Raw genomic sequence first — 27,432 nt, forward strand, 5'->3', positions numbered from 1 at the left:
CACAGATTACTAATAGCAATTTTTTGAATTCTTTTTGTTACATTTTACCCTTCATGAAAGTAGGGCAAAATAGAAAATCTTGCCAGTTTCCCTTTGTGCTTTGTTGTTGTTGTTGTTTTTTAAGGGATTTTGTTTGCTTATTTGGAGAGTTTTTAATACTTCTAGGAGGTTTGGCTTTAAATAAGCAGAAAAATCTTAAAAAAGGAAAATACTGTGGAGAATTTTGCTTTTCATGTTTGCTTAAGTCTCTTTTATTCTTTAGCTGAGTGATATAAAATAAATACTAAATCTGTAGTTACCAAGTAAAAAACATTTCTTAGGAATGTTATTTTAAAGTGGTTTAATTATCTCAATTCTTTCTTATTTACTTATTTTTAAGGATGTGTTATTCCAGATTCCACTCTGTTCCCATTCTGTTAGTGGAACACAATGGTGAGAAGAAAACTAACTTATTAGTCAGTTCAGGGTGTCCCACAACATGGGAAGATTACTAGGGAAATCTAGTTCTCATTCACCTCTTGCTTTTTATGTGCTTGAAGTAATCAATGTGCATGTGTGCTGAAGGAAGTTAGTTTGCTAGGGAGAGTAGCAGGAAGAGATCCATGTATTTATTGTTTTAGTGCAACCCTGTTCTTAGCCTCTGAATCTCAGACTAAAAGTGCTGTTGTACATGAAGTATTTCTTTCTCAACACCCAAGTCCTCCCCTTTTTCTGCTACCCAAGTATGAAATGCTGCTTCAGAATTAATTTTATACTTTACTTTTTCTTTTCTTCTGTTAGTCTGTATTTCTTCGATCACTGCAGGGAGGAATATATTTAGAAAAGTTATGCTAATTTTTGGTAATTCTTCCATTTGTTTTGGAAAGTCTAAGGAAAATGAACAGCTTAATATAATGTGAAATTCTAGCTGAATACAGCAGGGGTGTTTAAACGCAAGTGCATACTTATGAATTCTAGAGGGTGTAAACATGTACTTCCATGCACACACATTTTTATGGATGTCTGAAAGCTCCATTAAGAGCCTTAATACTATAATAACTATTAAAACAAAAAGATTTAAAACTAGAATGCAATGATCATCTTAGTAGCAAAGTACTTTTCTCCTGCCTTCTTCTTATTGCCATAAATCAAAGCAAAGCATAAAACTCATAAACAAAGAACAGGATAAATTAGAGCATTCATATGCAAAACTTTGGAAATAGCCATGAAAGGAATCTACCTCTGTTAAGATGTCCAGCAGCTGTTTTCAGAAGCCTATTCCTTCTTGGCCATTTTGTTTCGGAGTTGGAAGTGCTACCCAAATGATCCTCTTCATTTTCACAGACAGTTTGTGTCTCTGCACCTCCATGCCTTCTGCTTAGACCTTGTTAGCTAAGAAATGGGAGTGTGCTGCCAGAAAACTTAAATATTCTTGTCAACATTCAGTTGTGTCAAAGCAGACGTGGCTAGATTGTTGGGACCACACGTGGGGTGTAATACACGTCACTGTTTTAATAAGATACTTCTCCTACACCCTCACCAAAAATGAGAGTTGACAAACTGCTGTTTCAGAACAAGCGACAAAATGCTGGAGCATACTAGGATCCAGACAGAAACATTATCAGCAACTGTAAGTCTTCTGATAAGGGATTGCTTTGACCTTAAGAGGTGTCATTGACTCTCAGAAGGACTTAACAGATTTCTGAAATCCTTTTTAGTTAGGTTGCTGCAGAACTGGACTTATTCGTCATTGCTCTCTGTTCAGTAATTTACTTGAGAAACAGTGCTTGAAGACTATCTTGAGTAATTCCAAAATCAGCTTCACAATAGTTGAAGTGCTGTTTCAGTAATAGGTTAGTAGTTTAGGTGCTGCCAATGCAATTAGACTAAGATCTTGAGATTTTAGAAGATGTGATATAAGTCCATCTGTATGTAGCGTCCTGATGCAGTCCTGTGGTTGCATATTCCACACCTTTCCTAGGTTATTTTAGTATAGAATTCCTTTGTGGACAGCATCTATTAACCTCCCATAATTAATAGGGCTTGACGGGGGTATGTTGTCAGCCTCTTTTCCATTTGTACCTCTCTACTCAGCAGTTTGATACGCGCTGGAAGTGAGTAAGCCTTGTTGCATCTTTGCAGGTCAGGGGGAAAATGAATTTGGGTTATCAAAGGTAAGGGGGCACGCAGATATTTCTTGATTGTGAAGTCTAATAGGAGAAAAGATCATCTTGCTACATGGTGTACATTTGTGTGGAGGCACTAAAAAAGTTGCAGATAGGACATCTGGTTGATGGGCCCTAGGTGATGGTGTCTGGATAGCATTCCACTAGACCAGTCTCAGTATAATTTTTCTGCTGCTTAACATCACTAGGGCCTACAAGTACTTAATGCCTCAGAAAACAGAATAACTTAATGGGTCCTTAAAAATAGAGTTGGATTTCTAAATGAAAGTTTCTAATGATACTCTTTCTTGAGTAGATAATAACTATAAAGTATGAAATTATTTCAGGAAAATAACAATATTCAATTGGTCAGTCACTGCTTTTAAGCATATATGCAGCCATAGCAGGTCAAGACAGGTGAATATACTGAGAGAAAATGACAAAGTGCCTGGGCACTGGGGTGTTTCAGTAATCTGATGTATAGAGCTGGTATATGGGGGAGATGGATAATTATCCATAAAGTACAGAAGCCCTTAATTCATTCTCTTGATGACATCTGGAATGGGGGAAACATTACTTTTATTTTTCTGTTAGGAAATGGAAAAAGAAAGACTGGACTGGCACCTGAATTCCCGCTGTTTAAATGCTTACAATTGAGAATTTGTTTATTGAAGCGTGTAACTTGACTTACTTGAACCTTTTCTAACTCTTTCTGGGGAAATTTGTTTCTCATAAGTATACCTTAGGATATTCTCTGGTTCTAATGCACCGTTGAGTTCATCTCCTTCAGGCTATTAGTTTCAAGCTGTGAGCACATTCAGATGTGCATTACCATATTGGCGCTGTTCACTTTCCAACTGGAGGATTGCTTTTCATAAAAAGGACAAATTATTACTTCATTTAATATTTTGAGTTGTCTAGTGCCTTGGAAGCTAAGAGTTCATTAAAAAACAAAAAGCATTGAGACAGATCATGACTAAGTATTTATGAAATGCTACCAATGAATATTGTAATTACATTACTACATATATGATACATCAATTTCAATTTAGTTCTCCTCATCCTTGTGAAATATATACTGTAAGTGTACTCTTGCAGGTTCTTTGTGTAAATTTAGTAGGGAGTATAGGAAGCTAATACTTCAAAGATACATCATATCAGTTTCCAATTATTTTTAACTGTGGAAACTGAGATTCTGGAATACAGCTCTTTATCAGTGGTGAATTCTGAGCCAGTTTCAGAGAAGCAACAGAGCTGTGCATGAGATTCTGTGTATAATGTGCAGATATAAAATGCTCCTACAGACTCAAAGCTTTTATGCTGGCATTTTTTCCATCTAAGAGTTTTGGGTGAGGTATTGTGCTGTTTAGTTTTTCTCCCATGCACTCAATTTTATTTCTGCTCAATGCACAGAAGAGCTTTTATGAAGTAACAAAAATAAAATACTATCCCATTTCTACTAGCTTCTGTTCCCAGAGATATCTTCAAACGCTTTTGGTAGCACAAGTTAATTGTGCTATTATAATAAGTAGATGTAATTAGCATTTTTATATGGTAAATGTTCCCTGGGCCTCTATTTCAAAGGTAACTTCTAGATTGTAGTATTGGAATGCGTTAAAGTGCATCAGGGCATTCAGAATTCTCCTGTATGTCTACGGCAAGTAAATACTGCTAATCACTGCAGAACTAAATGTCAGGAAATGCCATTAATCAGCAGCTGCTAAAAGAAAATTTACACAGAGGCAGTGAATGAATTTTTTTATGCCAGTTTCAAAAATCAGAGATGTGTGATGTTGTTGTGTAGTAATTTTTTTGTTTGTTTGTTAGCTTTGTTTTGTTTTTCCTGATTCTGTGTAGGAATGTATTATATTATCTAACTCTTCCTTTGTGTCCAGCATCTCTTAATCTCCCATAATTAATAGGTTTTTAGTGGGGTAAGTTATAAACACTAACTGGTTCTGATGTTCCCATGAAAATTTCCTTTTCTTTCTTTCACATTTATATGTATGAATACACTTAGGGGATGATAAGCCATGCTTGAATATTAGGCTTTCCACCAGGTAGGTTTGTTTTTAAAATAAGGTTCTTCAAACGTTGATTTGCCCACTATGGACCTGCAGTGATCTTTTAACAACAGAGATAAGAGAGCAAAATAAGAGGGTAGCCTAAAGAGTGCCTTCTCATCAACTGTCAGCCCAAATTATTTTTCCTGCAAAGATACAATAACTCCAACTATTTCATCTCTTCCAAAATTTCTGTAGGAGAATGATTACATTTTGAGGATTCAGACCATCTGCTCCAGCAATGATGGTCTGCTGTATTTGCACTGGAATCTTATAGATAGTGCTTGAAAAATGACAATACAAGAAATGTACGCACAATAAAAAAAAATATGCATGTATTTATATGTAGGTACAATATCCCTTTAGGCTGATGATTTTGGGGGTGTCTGTGGGAATCTTCACTGGCAATCCAGTAAAAAAAGTCTGCAAATCATGACTTTATAATTTCTCTGCTCCAAAATTTCCAATCACAGTAATTAAGCTTTCTCTCTTTTTTTTTTTTTTTACTGAACAGCTCTAATCTGTTTGTTTTACTGCTGAATCTAGAATAAATGAATTATCATTAACAACATTAACTGCTTCATATTCAGTAAGATCTGTGTCAACTGTCAAAACCTAATGAGTGCTCAAGAAAGTAAATGAATAAACCTCTCAACTGGATAGAATTAATGCATATTCATTATCTTTTAAGATGCAGCTCTAAAGAACAATGGATGTTGTCTCTTTTTGTTAGCAAATGCACATCCGATTTACTTATGTTAGGCAGCAGGGTGCAAATCAGTTCAGAGGCTGTGCTACTTTAATTTGAGTTTAGAGCCTTTCCTCACACACCAGCAGTGCAACAAACATGGCACAGTTTGTCCCAATAAAACACACAAGTTGGGAACCACTCCTCTTTCCAAAATGAAATGAGGACATGCACAGGAAAATAAAAGTCATATTGACCTGATAGGAATATGGATACTTTAAGAGTACGTACACTTACATTCAGAGCATACAAATTAGGACATGCCATGCATATACTTGTACGTATGTGTATACTTTGCATTTTTTGAAGTAAACTACTTTGATAAATTATGTGTTTGTTTTGCACTACTGCTAACGCTGGAAGTTATGCTAGTAGGGCAATTATCAGTGATTGCATTAAGCACAGAGTATTACTACAGAGAATTAATTGCTGGTTTTCAAAACCACTAGGAAAAAAATGTTGTGAAGAAATGGCAATATTTATTTTAATGAATTAACACTTTTCATGTGTATATATGTATATAGTATTTACACTATAAAATACTATATGCTGTACATCAAAAAGATGTTTGAAACATCAAAAACATAAGCAAAAACAAAAGTCCTGCACTTAAAGAGGAACATAAAATTTCCTGCTGGGGATGTGGAACATGGAATGCCATCTGTATTATATGGCACTGAGAAAACTGATTACGTTTGGACCTCTATTTCATAGCAGATGGGTTCATTAAATTTAATAGCCTCCAGAGCCTTTAGGAACAGTGTTAAAAACATGTGGAACATGCTGAGACACTTCACTTCTCGCCCCACAGTCATTATAACTGTGGCTCAGACTATAAATATTACAGTACTTTATTCCATTGAAACGGATTACTATTATAATTATTTTTCCTAGTGCATATTTGCATGAGAAATAAAGAATTCAAATCCTACTTTTTCAAACTTTGAGCTATGCAGTTGATTTCTTTATATGCATTTTACAGGTCTTTACACTTTGGAGGCTTTAACTTTTGATTATTCTGCGACATCGGCAAGCAGCTGTAAAGTTACAACAAAATTAAGTATTAAGAAGCTCTGCTCCAAATAAGACAAGCATTGTATTAAAGCATAGAAAAGAGATCAAAGTACCACTATATCTTGGCATTTAGCTGTATGTTGGCTCTCTTTTCTAGTATTTTATATGATAGGATAACTGACTTTGGCCTTTGTTCATCTTTCAGCATTAGCGCATCATAGACATTAAATATCCAATTTCAAGATGGGATTTTGCAGTTCCTGCAAAAGAGTTTATTTAAATAGGTTTTTAAAAATATTTTCAGAATTTGATAGCTAAGGGAATATTTTGGAGCTATTTACTCTTTTATTTTAAATTGCTTCAAATGAGAACATGGAAATTTTACCATTATAGATGTTTAAGGGCTAAGGCAACTGTCTAATGTTTTTCTACCCCTGCCTTTAGAAGTTGTAGTGTTTAGACTAACATATATATATTACAAAATTTGTAAAATTTGTTCATGATTTCTTTTTCCAGGAAATACAGCAGTGTCACAGTAACCATATCATATCTCCTACAATGCAGTTCTAAATAATCCTTCTGTTTTCTTTTGTACTGGATGATGTGGCCATTCACAGTATCTTCTGCTGCGTTCTAAGATCATCTTTAATTTGTGCTGAACATTTTAATGAGAATTTCCCCCTTCACATGTCCGGTGACAATTTTGTCACTGACCATTGCTGATACGATTGCCACTAACATCCTCAAGGGTAGATGATGTATAATGATGAGGATACCTCCTTACTATAATTTACGTGCATGCAAAGTATTAGGTAAGAGTCATTAATCGTTTAGAAGGAGCAGAGATGGTGGTGTAAAGAGAGTGCAGATCACCACTATAAGCAGTGGTCTGTCTATGAGATCTTAGGTGTTCAGGGTAGTTTATGAAAGTATGCACAAATGCATGTTCAAATCTTTCTTGGAATTACGTGGACAGTGTGGTATTTACAGCTCTTAAAATGTTTCGAAGAAGTTACATCCTCAAAGCACATTATGTGATGAAATTTTGGAAATAAAGAAACATTAACATTTAAACGTGAACATGGTTTTCTGTTTTGAGAGCTGTAAGATGTAAACATTACATTGCCATTAACACTTAAAGGGGTGGGTTTTTTTTTGTCACTTTTGCTGTAAATATCATGTATCTTGTCCTTCAGTTACTTTGCCTCAAATTACTGTTTCTTCTTAGAAGAAAACTGATTTGATGTATGTTAAAAAGAATCCATAGAATTACACGTATCTGTAGGGTTCACCTGCTGGATGTTCTCTCACCAGTTACTACAGCTTATTTACAGAGAATTGCTCAGCTACCGAACGTGATTAACAGGCATATTCATGCCAAAAGGGGTATTGGTCTCATTTGCAGACACCTGCATACTAGAGATAAAACAGTTTGGGACCGTCTCCAGCTGTGGTCTACCAATGACAATACAGTGCCTCTAGGTGAGGGGACAGAAAATGCTTTTTATTTCCAGTGTTTCACAGATAATTTTCTGTTTTATTATGACAGAAATGAAAATCAAAAGGTGACAAGTCAGTAACTGGAGGGAGAATTTTTTTCTAGGTCTCAATATGTTATGTTGAATATGACATTTAGGAGGATGTTTCTGTTCTTAATGAATTTAACTACCTAAAGACATTTGCAGCCAAAACTGTTTGCCTGTCTTTGATTTTATTACCTCTCTTCTGAGTGAAGTGTAACTATTTTCAGGGAAATTGTATCTATTTGGGCAGATACATTACCTTATTTTTTTCTCTGGGTATATGCCTTCAGTTTTCATGCAATAGATTATCTAAGGTAAGTAATAAAGTAGGAAATCAATGAATTTGGCATAATGTACTCTGATCTTATGTATGCCATTCTTTAACTGGAAAAAGAGGGCAGTGAAGATGTTATATACTTTATCTTCACTGCTGGAGTAAAACCTGAAATAATAAGAAAAGGCGCATTAAATAATTGCTGCTATTTAAGTTTTGCTGCAGAATTCAGAGCATAACTGAAAAGAAGAAAGAATAAAGGGAAGAAGTCTTCTCTTTTGTCTATTATTCTGCAGATATTGAAGCTGTTATTTATAGCTCCGATATTTTTGTACAATGAAGAGATTTCATACAACTCATTGATACATATAATGTGGTATCCACATGAAAGTTATGTTTGCCACAGTCATCATGATTAAGGTTTACTTTGAACTTAGTGATTTCTGAAGAAACTATTCAGAAATGCACTTTATTCTACAAGGAATAGAATGTTTCCTAATTATGTCCTTGCTGCTTGATGGCAAGGAGTTTGACCTTTCTCCACATCATTGGAGAAATATTTTATCAGATCAGATCTTTCCCAGCAAGCATTTCCATTAACAATTAATTCAAAGATGATCTATCCAGCAGGTAAATATCTGATCAGCAACGTGAGTATCAGGAGAAAGCTTAGAGCATTTCTGCATTTACTTTGGGATGCAGAACCACTTCACCTGCACTAATGTCAGATTTTTCAGGAGGAATATGTAATCACTCTAAAATTTACATTGACTAGTTCTTGGTAAAGTGCTAAAATCCCTAAGTATTCTAAGTATTCTGATCTCTAAGATTTTGTAGTAAGATTTGACATAAAAGTTCTCTAATAGCCATTCCATTTAAGGGTTTTTTTTTACATAATATGCATACTTTTTAAATAACTTTTCAATTGAGTTTATTTATTACCAGAAAATAATATTTAGAGATTTATCCTGGAAATGATTCACCAGTGTCAAGAAGATGTCTTAGTGAAAAAGCACCTAAACAAAAAAGTGTTTAAGTCAGCTGTAAACTTGCATTCCACATGGGCTACATTTTTTGATAATTCCTATTAAATTTACTCTGTGTACTTTCCATTTATGTACCTTAAGTGACGCTGATTTAAACAGAGGAAAGATTCAATATTTTAAAACTCAGTTAAAGGTTTGTACTTCTATAGGCTGATGGAATAATTCTAACATTTTCTTTGTTGGATCAAATCCTTAAAATTCAAGATTTTCAGTGAAGATGAAGTTGTCCTTTTATAGAAAAGAGAAATTTAGTTTTTCTTTTCTCCGTTCCTTTATCTTTGCTACAGTTTCATTTAAGAATATGGGCGTACAGCCCATTTTTCACAAGCTGGATTTTTGCAGTGTAGCTAAATACAAGATGGTGATTTGCCATATTTTAGGTCCTGACATGCCTAAATATGATCTTAGCATTTGCAAACAGTTCTAACTCAGAGATAGCTGAAATAATTTTGACTCCGTATCTAACTCTCCATTCAAGTGAAGGAACAAAGTGGGGTATTCTTTTTTTTTTTTTTTTTTTTTAACCTTCTTGATGATATAATAAGGGGAAAACAGCACAACACAATGAGGAAATTTGCCACAGGCTAAAAGCATTCTTCGGTCTAGATTTCATAAGCATTGTATTAAATAATAACAAACTGCATATCTGAAATTGACTCAGATCACCTAGAAATGCTCTCAATTTTTTTCTTCTTCCAGCATAACAGTCTTACCTTTTGTCCATCAGGTCAAGGTGACCCTTAGAAAGCATTGAAATTTCAAGTTGTGAAGAGTACAAACAGAAAGCTTCTTGCAAAATAAAATAGCACGAGAAATGTAACTCTTTCTACAAAGTGAGTGAATCTTAATATAGCCTGATGAATTCAACTTGCAGTGTGAGAAGTCCATAAAATGCTCCATGGCTTTCTCAATAACGTGTAGCTATAAAATCTCAGTGTAAAACTAGAATGGTGAGATACATTACCCACGTTTTGATTAAAAGGATATGGAAACAGTAACTGTTCCTCAGAACAGAGCTAATGAATAGGGAGCAGCATTGATTAGAACGCTTTATCTGTTTATGTCAGCACCAGACAAGTCTATGATACCAATCTTTCCACAGGCTGCTAAAATATATTCTTTTTAAATATCTGTTGATAGATTAGGAGTTTATCTAACTAAGAGATTTCATAGTGTTAAATTATGTAATCTGATTAAAGGTTGTTACTTTTTTAATTCTTTATTTCATGATATATTTTTAAACTAATGCTTCTAACAGTGACCTAAACACTTGCTGTCTGATCTTGTGCATCTCTATTAGCAGCTGCTTTGTGCTCTTGCATGAAGGCCTGAAAAACATGTTTCTGATTTGGAGGCACACAATGGCCACCTTGCTGTCAGTGAGTTTTAGCAATTGCTGTTTTCTAAATAAACATTGAACATTTGCTTCTTAAATACTTATAGCAAGCCTGGACACCTGCACAGGGTATACCACCTTTACCTGCAGAGCAAAAAAGCACATATACTCATGTACATGAGCTTCATTCTTGGGTTTCTAAGTGCAGCATTTATGCATTATTTTTTACACACAATTTGTTTCTTGTCATTAGTGTATGCTTCCTCTGAAGTAGTGCAGATGTTTCTGAAGATAAAGCAGTTTGTGTTTGCAAGTTGTTAAAAGAGAGAAAAGATGATTCCCTTCATAAAGCTGTTTGAAGCTTTTAATTTATTAGCTGTGCAGCTCATGCACTTCCTACTGCTTTCTGGACCTCTTTATCTGTGTCTGTGGATTTTTTTCTCATGAAATGAAACAGTGATAACACTTTAGAGCCTTCTTACATTTGAAATGTATCCCCTATCACTTATCAGCTCAAGTAATCTTTTGAGCATATAGTATGTACCTCATTATGCCCTCCAGCATACTTCTTCATTCAGAGCTGTTCTGGACCATTGCTAACTGACATAATCTTCAAGGTATTTTGCGGTAGCTAAATAAAAGTTTATGTAATAGTTTTGTATTTTAAAAAATGATAACTGAGGAAAAAAGAATAAAACATAATACTTTGTCATAATGCATGGTGCCCAGCATAGCTATGATTTTTAAGTAAGAGTAAAGGGCAGCTTTAATTTGTATCATTAATGTGTCTTTTAGGTAACTAACATGGCACATTTTTCCTTGTATAAAAGTGTTCAATATTTTATGTATAAGTGAGAATTAGTTCTAGCACTTAGGCATGTGCTGATTCTTGTCTTTGCCTCAGATTTCTAGAATCAGCTAGTAGATTGCCAAATACTTTTATAACAACAAATGGAACAAGAGAAGCTAAGATGAGGATAATGGAGAGCAAAATAATCTTAAGTATTGTGAGTGGGTTTAGTCTATGGATTTCAGAGCAAGTTTTTTGCAGAATACAATTTTTCAGTATCAATTCAGACTCTTTGACACATAACGATGCATAAATCTTTTAGTAGATGAGTTTCACCTTCATGCTTATTGTAACATAACAATTACATAACAAAATAAAATGACTTGTATGACTGACTTCTGCAGGAAACTGCTTGTAGTTTAGAATCTCTCTCCATTGCATGTTTTGCATTCCCACTCCAAACTGTACTGATCTTGACATGGTGCTCTTTGCATGTAATAAATTCTTATTAAATGTACATGCCACAAGGTTGTACAGACTACCTGATAAGAATCGTGCACAATGCAAACTTTCAAACTAGATCCAAACAAACTTTCATCATGGTATATAGTAACATAGCATTAGTGATGGTAAAATTGTATGAAAAAAAAATTGGTAAAAAGAGTGCTTTGGCATAATTCATGTATTCTTCCTACAACTGTTCTTTTTTAAGATATGCTGAGTGATTACAAAACACACTACAGAAAAATGCCTGTCTCAGAAGTTCAACTCCAATCACAGTAATATACCAAAAATCATAGACACAACTAGTAAATGTGAGTTTTAGAAGAAATTCTGGCTTGCTTTACACATTCATTAAGTTAAATACACTTTCATCCTTCTCTAGAAAGTGGTTATTCTTCAGATGTTGGTCTTGCATTGATATATGGGGCAAATAAGATCTAATACAGAGCAAGATCAAAAGTGTATTGAACTTACTGAGAGATTCTCATTGACTCTGATAGGTACTTGATAAGATCTTTATTTCATTTTGCATCAGGGTCAGAATGGACTTTATGGTGAGAGAAAGAGGATGTGTGTCTAGCTTCTAAGAGGATTTGTGATCTGGGTTGTTTTTGTCATTTTTTGAAGGACTGTCAAAAATGGAAGAGCATGTATGTGAGAGGAGTTGAATGAATATGTACATACGAACCTAACTTCTGATGTTGGTTCTTTTCTTCCTTCCTTCTATCTCTCCCTTTGTAATTCAGAAAAAATCTTTACAAAAATAATGACCTTTCTTTTGCCTTTTCTTTGAAATACAAGTACGATGTTTTCAGTTCTGATTTTACTACAGTTATTATTCTCATGAACATCCAGTATGAACATCTATTACTTGCTAGTGGAAAAACTCGCTCTGTTTAAACACATACATGAATAGAAAAGTTTTTTAATTTTTGTAATGGTGTTTGGAATTAATCTTATTAATCTTATTTCACGAATTTGTTCTGTTTCATCAATCTTAAGCTGCGAGGCTTATTTGTAAAATCTGCTCTTTTTTTTTATGATTACAGTTTCTAAGTATGAATTTAAATGAGTCACTCTAGGTATTTTTAATATAGTCTTTTCTGTAAACATTTTGTATTTATTGGGAAAGAATGCACTTATTTTATGCAATTAAGAGAATCATGGGTGTAGAATCATGGAAGAGTTGGGTCTGGAGGAACTGCCTAGAGATCACTTCGTACAATAGTGTGCTTGATCAGTTTCAGGTTGCCCTGAACTCTGTCCAGTTGAGTTTTGAGTATCTCCAAAAATGGAGACTCTACAACCTCCAGTGTTTAATCAACCACTATTACAATGAAAAACTAGGAATATTCCTCCAAATATAGAGTGTTTTTTAATTTAACTTCCACACAAAATGGAAAGAGCAGTTATAGACAGGTACAACTTAAATATTATAGCATTTGAGCATATTTAGATATGTTTTTTGTTAATGATTCTCCTTTTAGCGGTAAGATTGCTACACAGTGGATTAGAAAATATAAGAAATATTTACATTTTAAGATTGTATTTCAGAAAGTGCTTTAAATCTTTGAAGGGTAGCACCATTTTTTAGAAATGTTTGGGATGTATGTGTAATTTTTTTGTGTGTTCTACTATTTGTTAATTACAATCTGATGTTTAATTCTAATCTGATCTCTAGTCTGAAAGATATACTGTTTTCTCTTTTGCATATTCACAAGAGCTAGCATCTTTTTTTTTTTTTTTTTTTTTTTTTTTTTCTGTCTTTATAGAATTATTTGCAAAGAAAGAGAGAAAGAGCTAGGATGATAGTTTTCATGTATATTTTATGACTCTCTTCTCCATAGCAACATTTACATTTCCTCTGTCTGGAGTACTTTGCATGCAGTGCAGTCTATCCTTGACTGAACTGCTGTAGTTACTGCAAAATATGTGAAGGCATAGTAAAACAATTATGTGAACAGAGGAAGATTTGTTATTGAATCCCTTGAAATATCAAATGCATTTGCCTTACAGATGTTGGCCCAGTAAGCTGCAGGTTATCGTCACTCTTTGTACTTATACTGAAGTCTTAACATCAGGAGCATCTCAGTAGGAGGCTGAATTTTGTGTCTTCCTGTATGCACATAATTACCTGCGACTAGTTCTTACAGGCATCACAGAAGAGACTAAATGCATGGATTGTAAAAGAAAAATTGCCCAAATTGCAAGATTTAAATGCTGCATCTGATGGCAAGTAGAATCATTGAATCATATTTAAAGTAGAAAAAGAACATTTTCTGCTAAAAATTAAAAGAATTTGAATGTTCTTTCTCTCTGTGCTCCCCCCAAATTTCTACCTTTTTGGGTAAGATCTGTGGAAGCCTACCTAGCAATGCAGGACACGCATTGCATCTCTTTTTGCAAATGTGTAAACTGTTATTCACCCCTACAGTGAGTGATGCCATAAAACATGGCCCATATTATAAAGTCTCTGGCACATATATGCGCTATCATCTGTTTTTGTCTTGACCTTCTCTGATGAGCCTCACCGGAGTTTCTTTTTTCTATGGTGTTAACTGTAGTATCTACATGCTTACCACTATATTTCACTTTCCTGGAAAGGTATTTCTAAAAAGTTAAAGTTCTGATGGACACATTAGTTAACTTCAGAGTCAGTATGTGGAATGTATGGATTGAGTCAGAATACTGCTGTCAAAGCACCATAAACTTAACTATCTTTTGAATGGTCTGAAAGAGTTCACTGTATTTGCTGTGGACTCTGTCAAAAATAAAGAGCAATCACATCAATGAAAAAAATAAGTAAAATGAACAAATTAATTGTATGCAACTGAATTCACAGAAAATTTTTATTAAGTAAACATTAATTGATCTCATACTATTTTAGACTGGATATTAAGAGTGGAATATTGAGGAAATTCTCAATCAATCAGCATTTATACTAATTGAAGTAAAACATTCTATTTCTAAATCCTTTATTGACCATGTACCAGTCTGAAAATATATAAATATCACAGACACATTGTCTCTTTCTCTGGTTTGACCAAACTTATTTTTAATTTTTTATTCTTTAAATAGAAAAGGCATAGACCAGATAGAATTTAGAATCAAAGCGATGAAAGTAGAAACCTTTGCTGAAGTGGTGGATCTGGACAGATTACCCACTGAGTCTTTGAACTCATTTTTCAGAATGACTGACAGCTTGCTCTTTAATGCATTTGATAACATTTTCACTTTCTGCTTTGTTGCCCATGTTGATGAAGGACACACAGTGAAGATCGTAATGGTGTATGAGTTTTAAATGTGCTTTTTACTTGGAAACACATGTAAGCATTAGTCTGGCTCAGGTTATGGCCACATAAGTAGCTAGTTACAAACAAACTGATTCACTGAAGGCATGTTGGGCTAATAGAAGCCATTCTGCAGTAGAAAACATGAGTAAGCATGAGTCTGGTGCAGTGTACCTGGCTGAAATTTCAAGCATGTTAAATGATTTCACTCTGTAGAGAAGCCTTCCATTAAGTAAAAACAATAATATCTATTTTGGGTATTAATTAGATTTTGTGATCAATGTCATTTAATGGATTACCTACAAAAACCTTCAGTTGTAAAGTCAGTGAATGTTTACACTACAACACGTAATTCATTTCATTTTTTATATGAGTACACCTGAGTTGAAAATACATTTAGCAGTTGAATCAAGAGAAAATCTATTTGACTGTTCTTAAACGTTACCTTAAAATATTGATGAACTGTTGGAATCAATGTAAAAACCAATCTGTTTTGCAATTGCAAATGTCATCACTGTCCCTAATAGCATATAAATAAATTTATTTGGGAATACGTTCTTTTTAGTATGTTTAGAAGTTTGAAATCCCTCTGTAGAACTATTTAGTCTATTTGTAATGTATTATGGGAAACAACAGCCTGAGACAAAGGGTCAGATCTGATTGCTATTCCTGATGGGAATATCGTACTGTATTCAATACTTTGCTTACTCAATCCCTTGCTTTCTTTCTAACTCTGATTCACCTGTGCTGTCTTGTCATTTGGGGCTTAGATGTTTTTGCTTTGACTGCAAGCATCATAAACCAAAGGGTTTTATTTTCCGTAACTGTAAGGAAGTGTTAGCAGAGATCCTAGTCAATTCTTGATGATTTGATTATAAATAAAAAAGTACTTTGTCACATTTTGAGATAACTTGATAAAAACACACACAGATACACAGATGCATGTCATGCAGGTACACTTAACTGTTCTTTATTTAATATTTTAATAAAAAGAATTTTCTTTTAGAATTTTTCAGTAAAATATTGAATTCAAAGTCATGCTATATTATTTGGGACACAAAGAAACTTCTTAGAAGAAACATAGCTGACTTTGCCCCAGTGCAGCTAGTAGTTGGTTGTTGCCACTGCTTCATCGCAGGTGTTTACAGAACTTCTTCCTCAAGCTGGCATGCTACTGGACAGAAACATTAGAAGTTTGTTAATAACTGAGAGATTATTTTCCTTTCCATATATATGTTACAAGATCTGGCAAGTTAAAACCAGTCTTCCACAGATTCTCAGCTTTGTAGATTTGAATTCCTGCTGCTCATTTTTCTTAACACATACACAAATTCCTTCATAAAATAGTAGTTCTTTCAAGTGTTTTACAAGTGTGATGCTGAACAAAGCTGCTACAACTCTTTGCTCCCTGACTTTCTGTTTTGTTAAGGATGAGAGAGTTCTTTGAGGCATGGTATGAAGGAGTAATACTCATTAGAACTACTGGTCCGCTAACATATGCCTTGTGCATCTGAAGTCAGTATTTCAAATCTCTCTAACTTCTGTTTCTTCTGCTTATGCTGACCTCACAGTTATCTGATCTGAGAAATAGTTGACCTCCTTAGCCTGTCTTGACTTCTTCTATCACTTTAGTAGTGCCTGTGATTTTTCTTTTTTTTTTTTTTTATATTACCAAATGCATTTTCATGAAGGACTCAAAACAATACTGGACTGTTTGCAAACATGGGAAGTGTGACACAGTGTGCAGTAGCAGTATTGAAAAACCTTGAACAATTACTTGTTCTGTTACCTTTTGACAGGACCCTAAGATAATATGAACATAGAGGTGGAATTCTTACTGTCTTCCTGGAATATTGAGGGTTTGAGCTCTCTGAGGGGTATGTTTTTGTACTATAAAATAGAATATGAGAAATTCTTTGGTTAAAATAAAAAAAAAAAGGGGGGGGGGCTTCTGGGAAAGATAGATTGAAATGAAAGGGTCTGAAGGCAAATTCCCCTCCCTTTTCTTCACTGTGTTCTTGGGTCCTGTACACTAAGATTGCTCTTAGTCAGTTGTTTTTTTGGTTGCAGCAAGATTTACAGAGCTCCATTGGGATCATTAACGAAGTCTGTGTTTCTCTGTTTAAAAATCCTCTCAGGTTTTCCCTGGTACTTCTGTGTCTGCATGCTCCTGACCCTGCCACACCTGTAGTAGGAGGAAGGTAAACTTCCCCATCCCCCAAACACCAGAAGACAGTAAACAGCCATACCTCTTCCTTGCACCTCAGCCACAGTTGTTTTAACAGAATTGGTTAACTAGGAGCAAGTCGAATATATATATATATCCGATCATGTGTCTTCTTTTATTGTTGATCATCAGAAAAAGGAAGAGACACAACAGAAAAACACATAGAAACTGTGAGCTCTTTGGCATGGTTGTGCCTGATAAAGCTCCCAAAATAACATAGTTTACCATAGGTGCAAGTAGAATAAAAAATTCTGCTTCTGAGTTTTTTAAGGGTCAGGAAGAGATCACATAATTTACTGCAAAAGGGCCTCTTGGCAGGGCATAAGGCAAACCCCGGGAAGCAGAGGTACCCACTGGGTTTTACACAGACAGGCAATTTTTAGACTATGCAATAAAGGGACAGACCAGAGAGCTATTACTGTTATTGTTAGGAAAATTGTTTGTTTCCTATGGCCTCCCAGAAGGGGTAATGTCAGACAAACCTCCATGGTTTATTTCAAAGGAATTTGTAGCAATTATGAAAGTGAATTGCTGGCATATAGATCCTGTAACAGACAAGCTTTGAAAAGAAAACAGAATTAAGATTTATCAAGCTCTAGCAAAGACAGATTTTTGGAGGAAAAGATTGTGGATTCTGAAGCTTAGATGAAAAGAGATGAGAATTCTTATCCAGAAGAAAGCATAGTGGAATGTAAATCTAATCTGCTGTCCTTATTATTCTTAATCAAGGCTTGACGACTAATCTTTCAGAGCAAAGAGGTATTCTTGATTTTTATAAAAGGCTATAAATGGGACTGGCATACTCCATTCAGCAACAAATAGCATGGAGCTCTGTTTTGCCAACTCTTATTAATGTTCTCTTGAGAATAATCTTGGTAAAGGCAAGAGGACTAATTTCTTAAAAGAAAGTATGTAGCATCCTTTTGTGTAGTAATTATCAAAAGGAAATCCTCACTTGCATTTCATCTGACTGTCCAAGTTGTCCAAGTTTTGACTGGTGAAACCTCTCCAAACCATACGTTACTGAAGAGATGTGCTCAAACAGGAGTAAATTCAAGTTCTGAAAATGATCGATAAAAATTATATTGAGCATACTGGTATTTGCATGAGGGTTAAACTTACAAAGTCATACCAGAGCATTGTGTATGTGCATACATTTGTGGTTCCTATTTTTGATGAGGTTATTGATTTCCCACTACTACCTTAAATGTATCTGCACTGTATACGGACTTGAAGTTGTCTAATTTACTTTGAGTGTTATCTGGAAGTAATAATTTCTGCAGTGATATTCCAGAACTTAATATGCATATGTTGCCTCATATGCATTTACTGTATTTTAAGCACCATTTTGTAGAATATGATGTACAAATTAGCGGGTTGACAACCCCTGAGTTTATGTGTGCTAGCTTAAGCAAACTATAGAGTTCTTTGAAGTTTATTCTGAAGGTGGAAATTTGAATATTGTTCTTTATTGCAGCTGTCTTTACATAGATTCTGATGAAAGAATGCTCATGATTTTAACGTGTTATATGAGAAGATGGTATTAAAAAAAAAAAAAAAAAAAAAGAAAAAAAGAGGGAGAGAGAAATGTCTGTTGGAAGATCAGTAGAGATCCTGAAGGTCTTTGACATTTGATATTAACTTACCTGCCTGTTCTGTGTTCAGCCGATGCCTGTAAAGAAACAATTTGTGTGGGAAAATGGGAATTTTTGAGGTGGATTTAGCACAAGGCTAAATTGCTGTGTGTAGCGAAATTCTCTGAGGCTGAAAGTAAAAAGAGAAGAATTTTGAAAAATTACAAACATATTGTGATGATAATAGTTTATTTTTCTAAGTTCCTCTCCATTATCTGCAATGAGTTTTTTTTTCCTTAAGTGGAAACAGAACTCATTTTATACTCTGATAAATAAGGTGTTCGGATGTAATGGAGTCTAATGCCTGCTCTCCATACTCTCTTATGTGAGTTGTTTTTGTAAATACTTTGTGTACAACCAGTTATAGGGTAATCTTGCTTAAGAACATGTGTCATGTGAATAGTCATATATGCATAAACATCTTGTGTTTGCATATATGTGTGTCTAATCATACTTGTTATACTATAGACATGTTCTTCTATGCATAAATTGTTGTACTGTATGCATGTATGATAGAATGTTTGCTAAAACAGGCACTACTGTCATTTTGTTTTTCTTTCCTGAGAATTCAGCTACTTCAATGCAACAAACTTCTCCTAATGTCCACTTTATTCTTAATAACTATAGATTCAGATCTTTACAAATAAAGAGTGACTGGTTTTAAATTGAAACTATCTTTATGTTGAATTATATTTGTGTACAGCAAGATGGAACTACTTCGCAATTCAAGTGTGATACCATATCTGATGAAAAAATAATCTGTTCCTAGTAGCATGATATTTAATAAGTTGATGGTACTTTTGTGACACCTAGCAGATAAGCTGTCAAATAATGAACTAAGTCATTATAAACCCTCAGTGTAAAGTTAATTTCCTTGGATTCTTTCTTTTATATTTTATTACATTTGTGATTTTATGAATACAACAGCTGAAGTAGCTGTTCAAATTTATTTAATGTATAATGATTGCTTGTTCTGTTTTGTTGTTTTCCAGCTCCCTCAGGCTCAAAAGGTAAAATATTTTACTCAGATCTTAGTTATTCAAAGTAATTCACCAGTCCTTCATGTTTCCATGGTGTCGTGAGTTTGGTACAGTAGTGATCAGTGAAACAGTTCACTGTACTGGGGCCCTGGGCATCAAAGCAATGCATTATGGCTGCTAAGAGCAGCTCTTCAAACACATGAGCTATTTGAACACAATAGGCATATAGCGGCCTACAACTTGAAAACAGCAGGGAAGTTATTTTATCAACAATTTGAATAATGAAAAAAAAATGAACTCACCCCATTACTGTATGTGAAACATCTCTAGATCATTTTTATTTCTATTATAGAGACAGCAGAACCCACATTATAGCTGGTACCCTTTCACTGCTCCCCACTGTATCTATCAACACCTCTTTGAATACATCTGACATTTGACTTCTCTAATAGGTTGCAAGCAGTTTTTATATAATATGCTTTTTAAACAACTTCTACATCGGTATGGTATGTTACCAGTCACTTCTGCACATCATGAAAGCACAATGATTGCGGCAAAATCTAAGAATTGCTTGATGCTTGTTCCCTCATTCTTGTATATTTCACAAATATAATCAAAACTTCTAGGAAACAGAAAACCTAGATGCTGTTTTGTGGGTTGTGATTTGAAGCACTGAAATGGAAAAATTAATTGAATATATTGGGGAACAGCAACACCTACTTATTCAATTAATTCTCATTCTAGATAAAGTACTTTTAGTATAGAATGTCATAGAAATTTAAATGCATTATTTTTCATAGCCTTTGAATGATGATAAAAGTTGGATTTTTAATGAAAGCTATAGATCAAGTGATTATCAGTGAATAGCTTTTGTGGAATGGGCAACCATGGACCTCAAAACTTTAGAATGGTTCCTTAGTGTATTCAATGTATTTTTTAATTTAAAAAGCAAGCAATCTGGCCATGGAAACTTGTAGCTTTATACTGCCATGTATATTTGAGATTTTCTTGCTCATGGATCTCAGAAAATCGTGTTTTAAATCTGTAGGTAGTATGGTAGTCTATCACACTGGACTATGTCCATAGTTTGTTCTTGTGTGCTCTAGAGCCTAGCAAATGTGACACTGTGGTAAGAAAATTTGCTGCTGTTATTTTTTCCTCTGGAAATAGGTGGATTAAAATTCTTTTGTTTACAGCTTTGTGAACAAATAGAAGTGCTAAAAGATTGGCTAAGCTTGACTTAATTCATGTTAACCTACTTGTTTATGCCAAATACTTCTAGCAGTTTGCAGAAAGAAGATACAGGGTGAGATTAAAATATGCTGTTGGGGAAATTTCTATCAGGCTGCTTACTAGTGTAATGTGATACTGTATATCAGATTGTAATGTCTACATTTCTGAACTATTAAATAATATTCTGATACAAATTATTCAATTGTGTAACCCTCAAGCAAATCAATGCAGATCTATAGTCGCATACTTTGTATGTGTGTGCCATAATATATACCTTCACGTAGAGAAAGAGGAGAGGGATGGAAAGGAACGAATGAAGGGGGACAGATAAAATAGTCTCTGAGGTTTTTCAATAATTTCAGGTAAGAATGAACCTTTTCTTAAACATAGCCTGCTTGTTATGTGAAGATAGTAGACTTTAAGGCAGGAAATGCTGATTGATATTTCTTACTGACAGGTTTACTTTGCTCCTAGCAGAATGATCTTTATGAGACTACTTATATGTGATTATGAAAACTTTTCTACTCTAGGAGTCTTCTTCCTGTCCCTCAATCCTACCTTTTTTGAATCTGTATTTCCTCTTGGATTCCCTTGCAGAGAATCACAGTGGCATTGTGCTAACAAAATCCAGTGCCTTAGCTCAGAATCTAAATTATCTCCTCTCTGCTCTTCAACCAACTAAACCTGAGCAAATGCTTCGTAGCTGTATTTTTCTCATATCCCTATCTGAGTTTATTATGCCAGCACTCAAACCTTAAAGTTCAGTTGAGTGCATTGAGATTACCGATATAGGGGCTTGCTGATCAGTCTTAAACTGGTCAAGAGTTAGCCACAGTTATACATGAAGCAACGAAAATTTTAATTGTCAGTTATTAGAAGCCAACATTTTCTTCCATTAGGTGCCACGCAAAAATATTGCTTAACATCCAAGTTTTCTTCCAGCAAGCCAGAATGTAGCAAACACAACACAAACACCAAGCCAAAGAATCTCTATCTCCCTATCTGCAAGGTGAAGGGAAGCAACACAGGACTGATACACATTTGCCTGTATGAATGACTTAGTCACTAGTGTACATGTTTTGCCATATGGCGTATGAACTTGAACTGTATTTTTGTTGGATTCTATGTATCATATTGCAAATGTTTTCTCTATAAACATTTCAAACAGTCATGTCTCTCTAAACATATTCACTTTAATCTTCTAGTGATCTGAAAGAAAAATGTGGCACTTGAAGTTTACCTTTACTGTTTTATATCCATTATAAATACTTGGTCATCTTGATGAAATGTTATGTCTTTTATATGAAACATTTGGATACAGTCTTCTCAGTGTTTAGTCAATGTTCTATGGTAATTAGCTATCAATTTTGAAGACCACAGGTTCTAGTCTGTCTTTGACGGTTGAATAACAAATTGTTGAAATGCAGATTTGGAGTGCAGATGTAATGAAGTATGAAGAGTTTAAGTTGGATGTCTGTTGAAGCACAATATTTGACCAGAAAGGAGCTTTGCAATATTCTCTATAATTAGAATAGATAACACTACAAATTAAAAATATTAAAATTAGTAATAATGATAATGATAAAAAGTTCACCATAATTTCAGGTGACAAAGGTGCTTTAATATGATCATGTAGCTTTCATGAGAAATTGTGTCTAGGAATACCCAGTGAGTCTCAAGGAGAGCCACTATCCAGACAAATAAATGAATGTGAATATCTTATGTCATCTGTATCGTTTTTCTGCATCTTTTTAGATAATCATCCTCCATGACTGTGAAAATGAAAATGATTATAATGAACTCATAACTCACATTTAGCAATTTTCTGATTTTCTCACTTTGGCTTCCAAAATGACCTTTATTATTGAAAAACATTTGAAAAGCAGTTTTTGTATTCATGGATGAACAAAAGCTATTCCTTTTTAATAGCTCAAAAAGGTGTTTGGTTTCCTAGCAGGAAAGCTTTCCTTGCTTTCTTGAACGAACGCAGCAGGATTCAAATCTGTTGTCCTTCTCCTGCTGTGATGTTTTGTTCTACTTAGTTTTTATGAACAGGTAGAATTGAATAAATTAGGCACATACATCAGAAGCAGATAGCTGTGTTTAGGAACATAGAAAAAAAAGTTAATGGTTCTCTCATGAATAGAATCGTATTTCCTCCATATAGAAATGTTTTGATGATGTTTGTTGCCCAAAAGTTCCTGACAGCTTTCTTCTCTCTTTCTGTGTTATCCCTTAACTTCTGTAAGTAGTGCTTTGCCCTCCTTTTATCTTGATGCTATCATCTTTCAGCCATTTGGAAATATCATTTATCATTCCTTGCATCATTTACCTTCCTATACTTTGAAGTGTTGAATTGACTGTCACTGGGAATAGAAAATAAAAAATTTGCAAAGCTGCTGATTCACTGAAGTGCATGGCTAGTAATTTTAGCATTTTTACAATTTTACAGAAGCTAAATTGAATCTAAAGAGATATAAAATAATCACGTAGTAAACATTTTGACCCTGATTTATTATTCCTTTGTTTCTGTTTCCAGATGAGGTGCTATTATCTTTCAATTTTATAATGTATATAAGGTTGAGTGACCCATTCAGAAAACTGCTTTAAGATTTCTGCATGCATGTTAAACAGGATCTTAAATTTAGTCTCCAGGTGTTTTCCTCACACTCCTCAACAAGTGACTTGATATTTAATAGCACTGAGTAAACAATTTGCCAGTTTTAACTGAGAAAGCATTTTAAACTGATGGTCTTTGGTGTTTCACTTTTGTGTGGCTAAACATAGACATATCCGTACAACTTTTAACACTCACACAGTTTCCTATATGGTCCTGGACCATAATTTATATCTAAACTAAAATAATAGCTATTCTTCATTCCAGTAGTCTATATAAAATAGTTAAAAGGTCAAATTCCAATTTTCTGATGCTACCAGCCTGTCTCGTGACTGCTCAGAACACAGAAGTACAATAGTCTGAGGGGAAGATGGCACAGGTGAAACAAGGCTAATCCTGACTGGAGAAAAGAAGGAGAGGGATGGACTGGGAATGTGTAGAGTTATTCAAGGTACTGAAATAAATCCTCCACATGAAACTCATATTTCAAGTACATCCCTATGGAACTGCTGCCTTATATGGATACAGTTTCAAAACTGTAGCAGCCAGTTTCAGCACTGATGCCTTGTCACAGTTTTCAGTGTTCCCATGCCCCAAATTTTCACCCTATTTTCAGTCCCTCTGAAGGTAGCAATGTTCTTCTCCACTTTTCAGCTTTTGCACAGGGCATATGGCTGTGTAGGCCAACAGACCTTCACTTTGACCTATTTCTCTGCCCTGTTCCCTTAAGTCCTATTTCCTTTCAGGTCCACCGACCAATGCTTCATAGGTCAGCATAGCTACACAACTTTCCTCAAATACTTCCTCGTATGCCTCTGTTCAGCCTCCTAAGCTTGCTTCTTCATATTGTTTTTTAATTCTGAATTTTAACTCCAAATTTAAAATCTGCCCTGTAAATAGGACAGTCTGGAATTTTTCTGCAATTCAGGCACTGTAAGTCAGTCAAGTGTGAAAATCAAAGCTGCTACTGTGGGATGGTGAAAAATCTAGGAGGTACCACACAGATCTAGGGAGATGAGAAATCAAAGGAATGTTATTGGGTTAAGATTAATCTACAAAGAAATTTGGTCATTGTTGTGGTTATTTTGTAGTTGCCGTGAATTGGTGAGAGATGGATAAATCTGACTTGACTTGATAATGTTTGGTGAAAGAGATATCCTGTTCAGCAGAACTGCTCTACTATTGTTGCAGTCGAATATTAATGCAGAAACAAGAACTATGTTAAGAAAAAAAATTAAAAAAAAAAAAACCACAAAAAAATTATCATTTAGAGATTCTCATCTAGATATTGTATAAATCAGGAAATGTAGGCTGAAAAGAATTAGCATTATGAAAGTTCACTTCTGAGCTGGGCCTGCTAGGATTTCATAATGTAAATCAGAGACATAATAGATTTTGTAAAAATAGATTTTTTAAAGTTTCAGATCAAGTATTTTCTTGGACAATTGTTTTTTTAATACAGTGTCAAATTCTAGAAACTCTGGTATTCTCTGTGGTTATCTAAAATACAAAATCTAAACTCTGAAAGATACCAAACAACTACAAGTTTACAAACTCAGAATTTGTTTCCTTTCTGTGGCTAACCATATTTCAAAAATTAGCAACAAAATGCAGAATTGCCCCTTCAAAGTAATTAAAAAATAATTTATATGTTGTTTATTTGGCATCTTTCATTTAGCAGTAACAATTAGAGAATACTCTTATTTAACAGGATTTTAAAATGTCACTTAAGAGCCAGCTAAAGTGAAACAGTACTGCATATTTTCTTTGAAGGATCTGAAATAATATCTAAAAAAGGACATGGGCTCTGATACTTGTTCTTCTGTCTCAGGAGACAGTGACTGCTTCCTCACTAGCACTGCCTGGCTTCGTTATATAAATACAAAATAACAGTAATATACATTAGATGTTAGTAGTAATAGAACACTAATAACATTGTCTTTGAAAATCTGGGCAGCTTGCTGTAGCTTCTCTTGCCTGTACACTAAATGGGAGATGTTGATTACTGCACTCATTAGCTGCAGGTCTCAATCAAAGTGCAACAGTCAGAAAATGGCAAGAAGAAAGTGAACTGAACATTAGGGACTTCTTTTGTTCTCTAAACTGCCACTCTGTTTTATGGGGCAGCCTATTTTTCCATATTTTTTTTTCCTCCATGCTTGCAAATTATGGAAAAACTTTCTTGAAGAAAATGTCTGTGGAATTCCTGTGTTATAAGGTAAACCTGGGGGGTTGTTTTGTAATATGTAAGGCCCGTGTATACATACTAAATTGGTCTTTGGAAAATTGAAACTCCTTCCTATTCAGTGGGAAATAAATATCTAACAGATTAAGGGGCATTTGAAAGGACAAGTATACTTAGTGCCATGCTGCATGTAATCAGAGTATTAAGCAGGAAGATGACTCCACACTTCTAGAGTTATTAAATAACCACTTGAAAGTGATCAAAGTGTAGTAAATGATATGCTGCTGAGTAACTAAGAGCTGGAGTTTGATGTCAGCCAGAACTTGGGTGCGTTAATGAATATGATGGCCCAGGTAAAGAATAACTAAGACACTTACTACAAATTGAAGAAACAGAAACTTGATTTATTAATACTATGAAGTGTAAAAAAAAACATTATTAAACATTGGAAAAAACAGTACAGTAATAGAGGAGAATAAAAAAAAAAAAAGAATTCTCAATGTGGTGGAAGAAATCAGAGTTATTGGTGGCTCTGCATATTAATTCAGATGACATTCCAGCATTTAGGTCAAAACTCATCCTTATTTGTGAACAAAATGAATCCACCAGCAACATCTTGTTTCAGCAGACACCTTATAAATAATAAACACAGTACTGTGCAAATATACACTTGTCATACCCTACCTGATTCCTGTGAACACTACCATCCTCTAGAATCTGTTGAGGTTGGTAAGGGTGAACCATGTAAGCTTAGAACATAGTTTCCAATTCTCAGAAGGATGAAATATGCCAAATTAAGCATGTCTTCATGGAAGTAGCAGTGACTGTTAGTAGTAGTTTGTTCTAAGAGATTGGATAAGGTAAATTCTAGTTAGAAATTGAGATTAAAAGTGTGTTGCTTCTGGCTTCAGTCATTTCCTAGGGTTCTCTACTATATGTAACTCTTAACCACCCAGCTGATGAGATTATTACATTATATTCAAATGAATACTGTTCTGTGTATTTGCCCACAACACTAAAAATCCCTGTTCTTATGTGTAAATGAGTTGTTACCTGTTTAGAAGTAGGCACATTGTGCTTATTGATTAAAAAAATCATACCTTAAGAGGTTTCCTGTAAGAAATATTTGGTTACAATATTTTCTTTTGCATGTCCCTACATGATTGTTTTCTGAGACTATGACATTGGCCAGTAAATAAGTTTGGAAATGAAAAGGGTTATCTACATATAGGGATAGGGAGAAAAGTAGTAAATAAGTAACTGAAGAGTGTATTACTCTTACTAATTATCACACAATAATATGAAATTCTGAATAAAAGAACAGCCACTCAGAAACTTTATGATTATAAATTGTTATTCTGAATTTGTGATATCTAATGTTTTACTTTAAACATTAACTTATAAGTATTTGGTGATGATGCAAAAAAGTAAAAAAATAATAATCCTAGTAAGTCCGATAATATTAGTAATACATGATTGTTATTAATATAAGCAGTTTAGGAGGTTTTAGCAGTGATTAGAATGTTTCTGTTTGTTTATTTCCCAGAATTACTAAGCTTTTTGAACATTTGCATAAGCTGTCACAGAGTTCTGTTGTATGTCAAAAATTGTCAGACTTAAAAAGAAGAATGCAGAATTCCTAGATCATGGCTTCCTTTGCAGTTTATTCACAAACTCGTGCTTTAATTGTCCTAGCAATAATACCCAGTGGCTACCATTCTACTATTTCAAAGTACTTCTGTCAAAATGTCATTGCCCAGGGAATAAAGTTGTCCTCCCCTGGAGGTAACTCCTCACAATCTAACAGAAGTGAATATTGCAGGA

The 27,432-nt window shown here is 34.4% G+C and overlaps 1 protein-coding gene across 9 annotated transcripts in view; it reads left to right on the forward strand.

The window, feature by feature from the left end:
- Window positions 1-27,432, forward strand: part of CACNA2D3 (calcium voltage-gated channel auxiliary subunit alpha2delta 3) — a 466,111-nt gene that overhangs the window by 324,367 nt on the left and 114,312 nt on the right. For 8 of the 9 annotated variants that reach the window (XR_007379393.1, XR_007379392.1, XM_048957969.1 and 5 more), the window contains exon 14: window positions 19,586-19,603. The exons of the other annotated variant lie outside the window; for it this stretch is intronic. Coding sequence is in view for 6 of the 8 variants with exons in the window: in XM_048957969.1 (XP_048813926.1) it covers window positions 19,586-19,603 (18 nt within the window). In the remaining 2 variants the exon portion in view is untranslated. The remainder of the gene's footprint in view (window positions 1-19,585; window positions 19,604-27,432) is intronic. 9 annotated transcript variants of the gene reach the window in all.

Source organism: Lagopus muta, chromosome 11, assembly GCF_023343835.1.
Source record: "Lagopus muta isolate bLagMut1 chromosome 11, bLagMut1 primary, whole genome shotgun sequence".
In the NCBI taxonomy this organism is placed as follows: Eukaryota; Metazoa; Chordata; class Aves; order Galliformes; family Phasianidae; genus Lagopus; species Lagopus muta.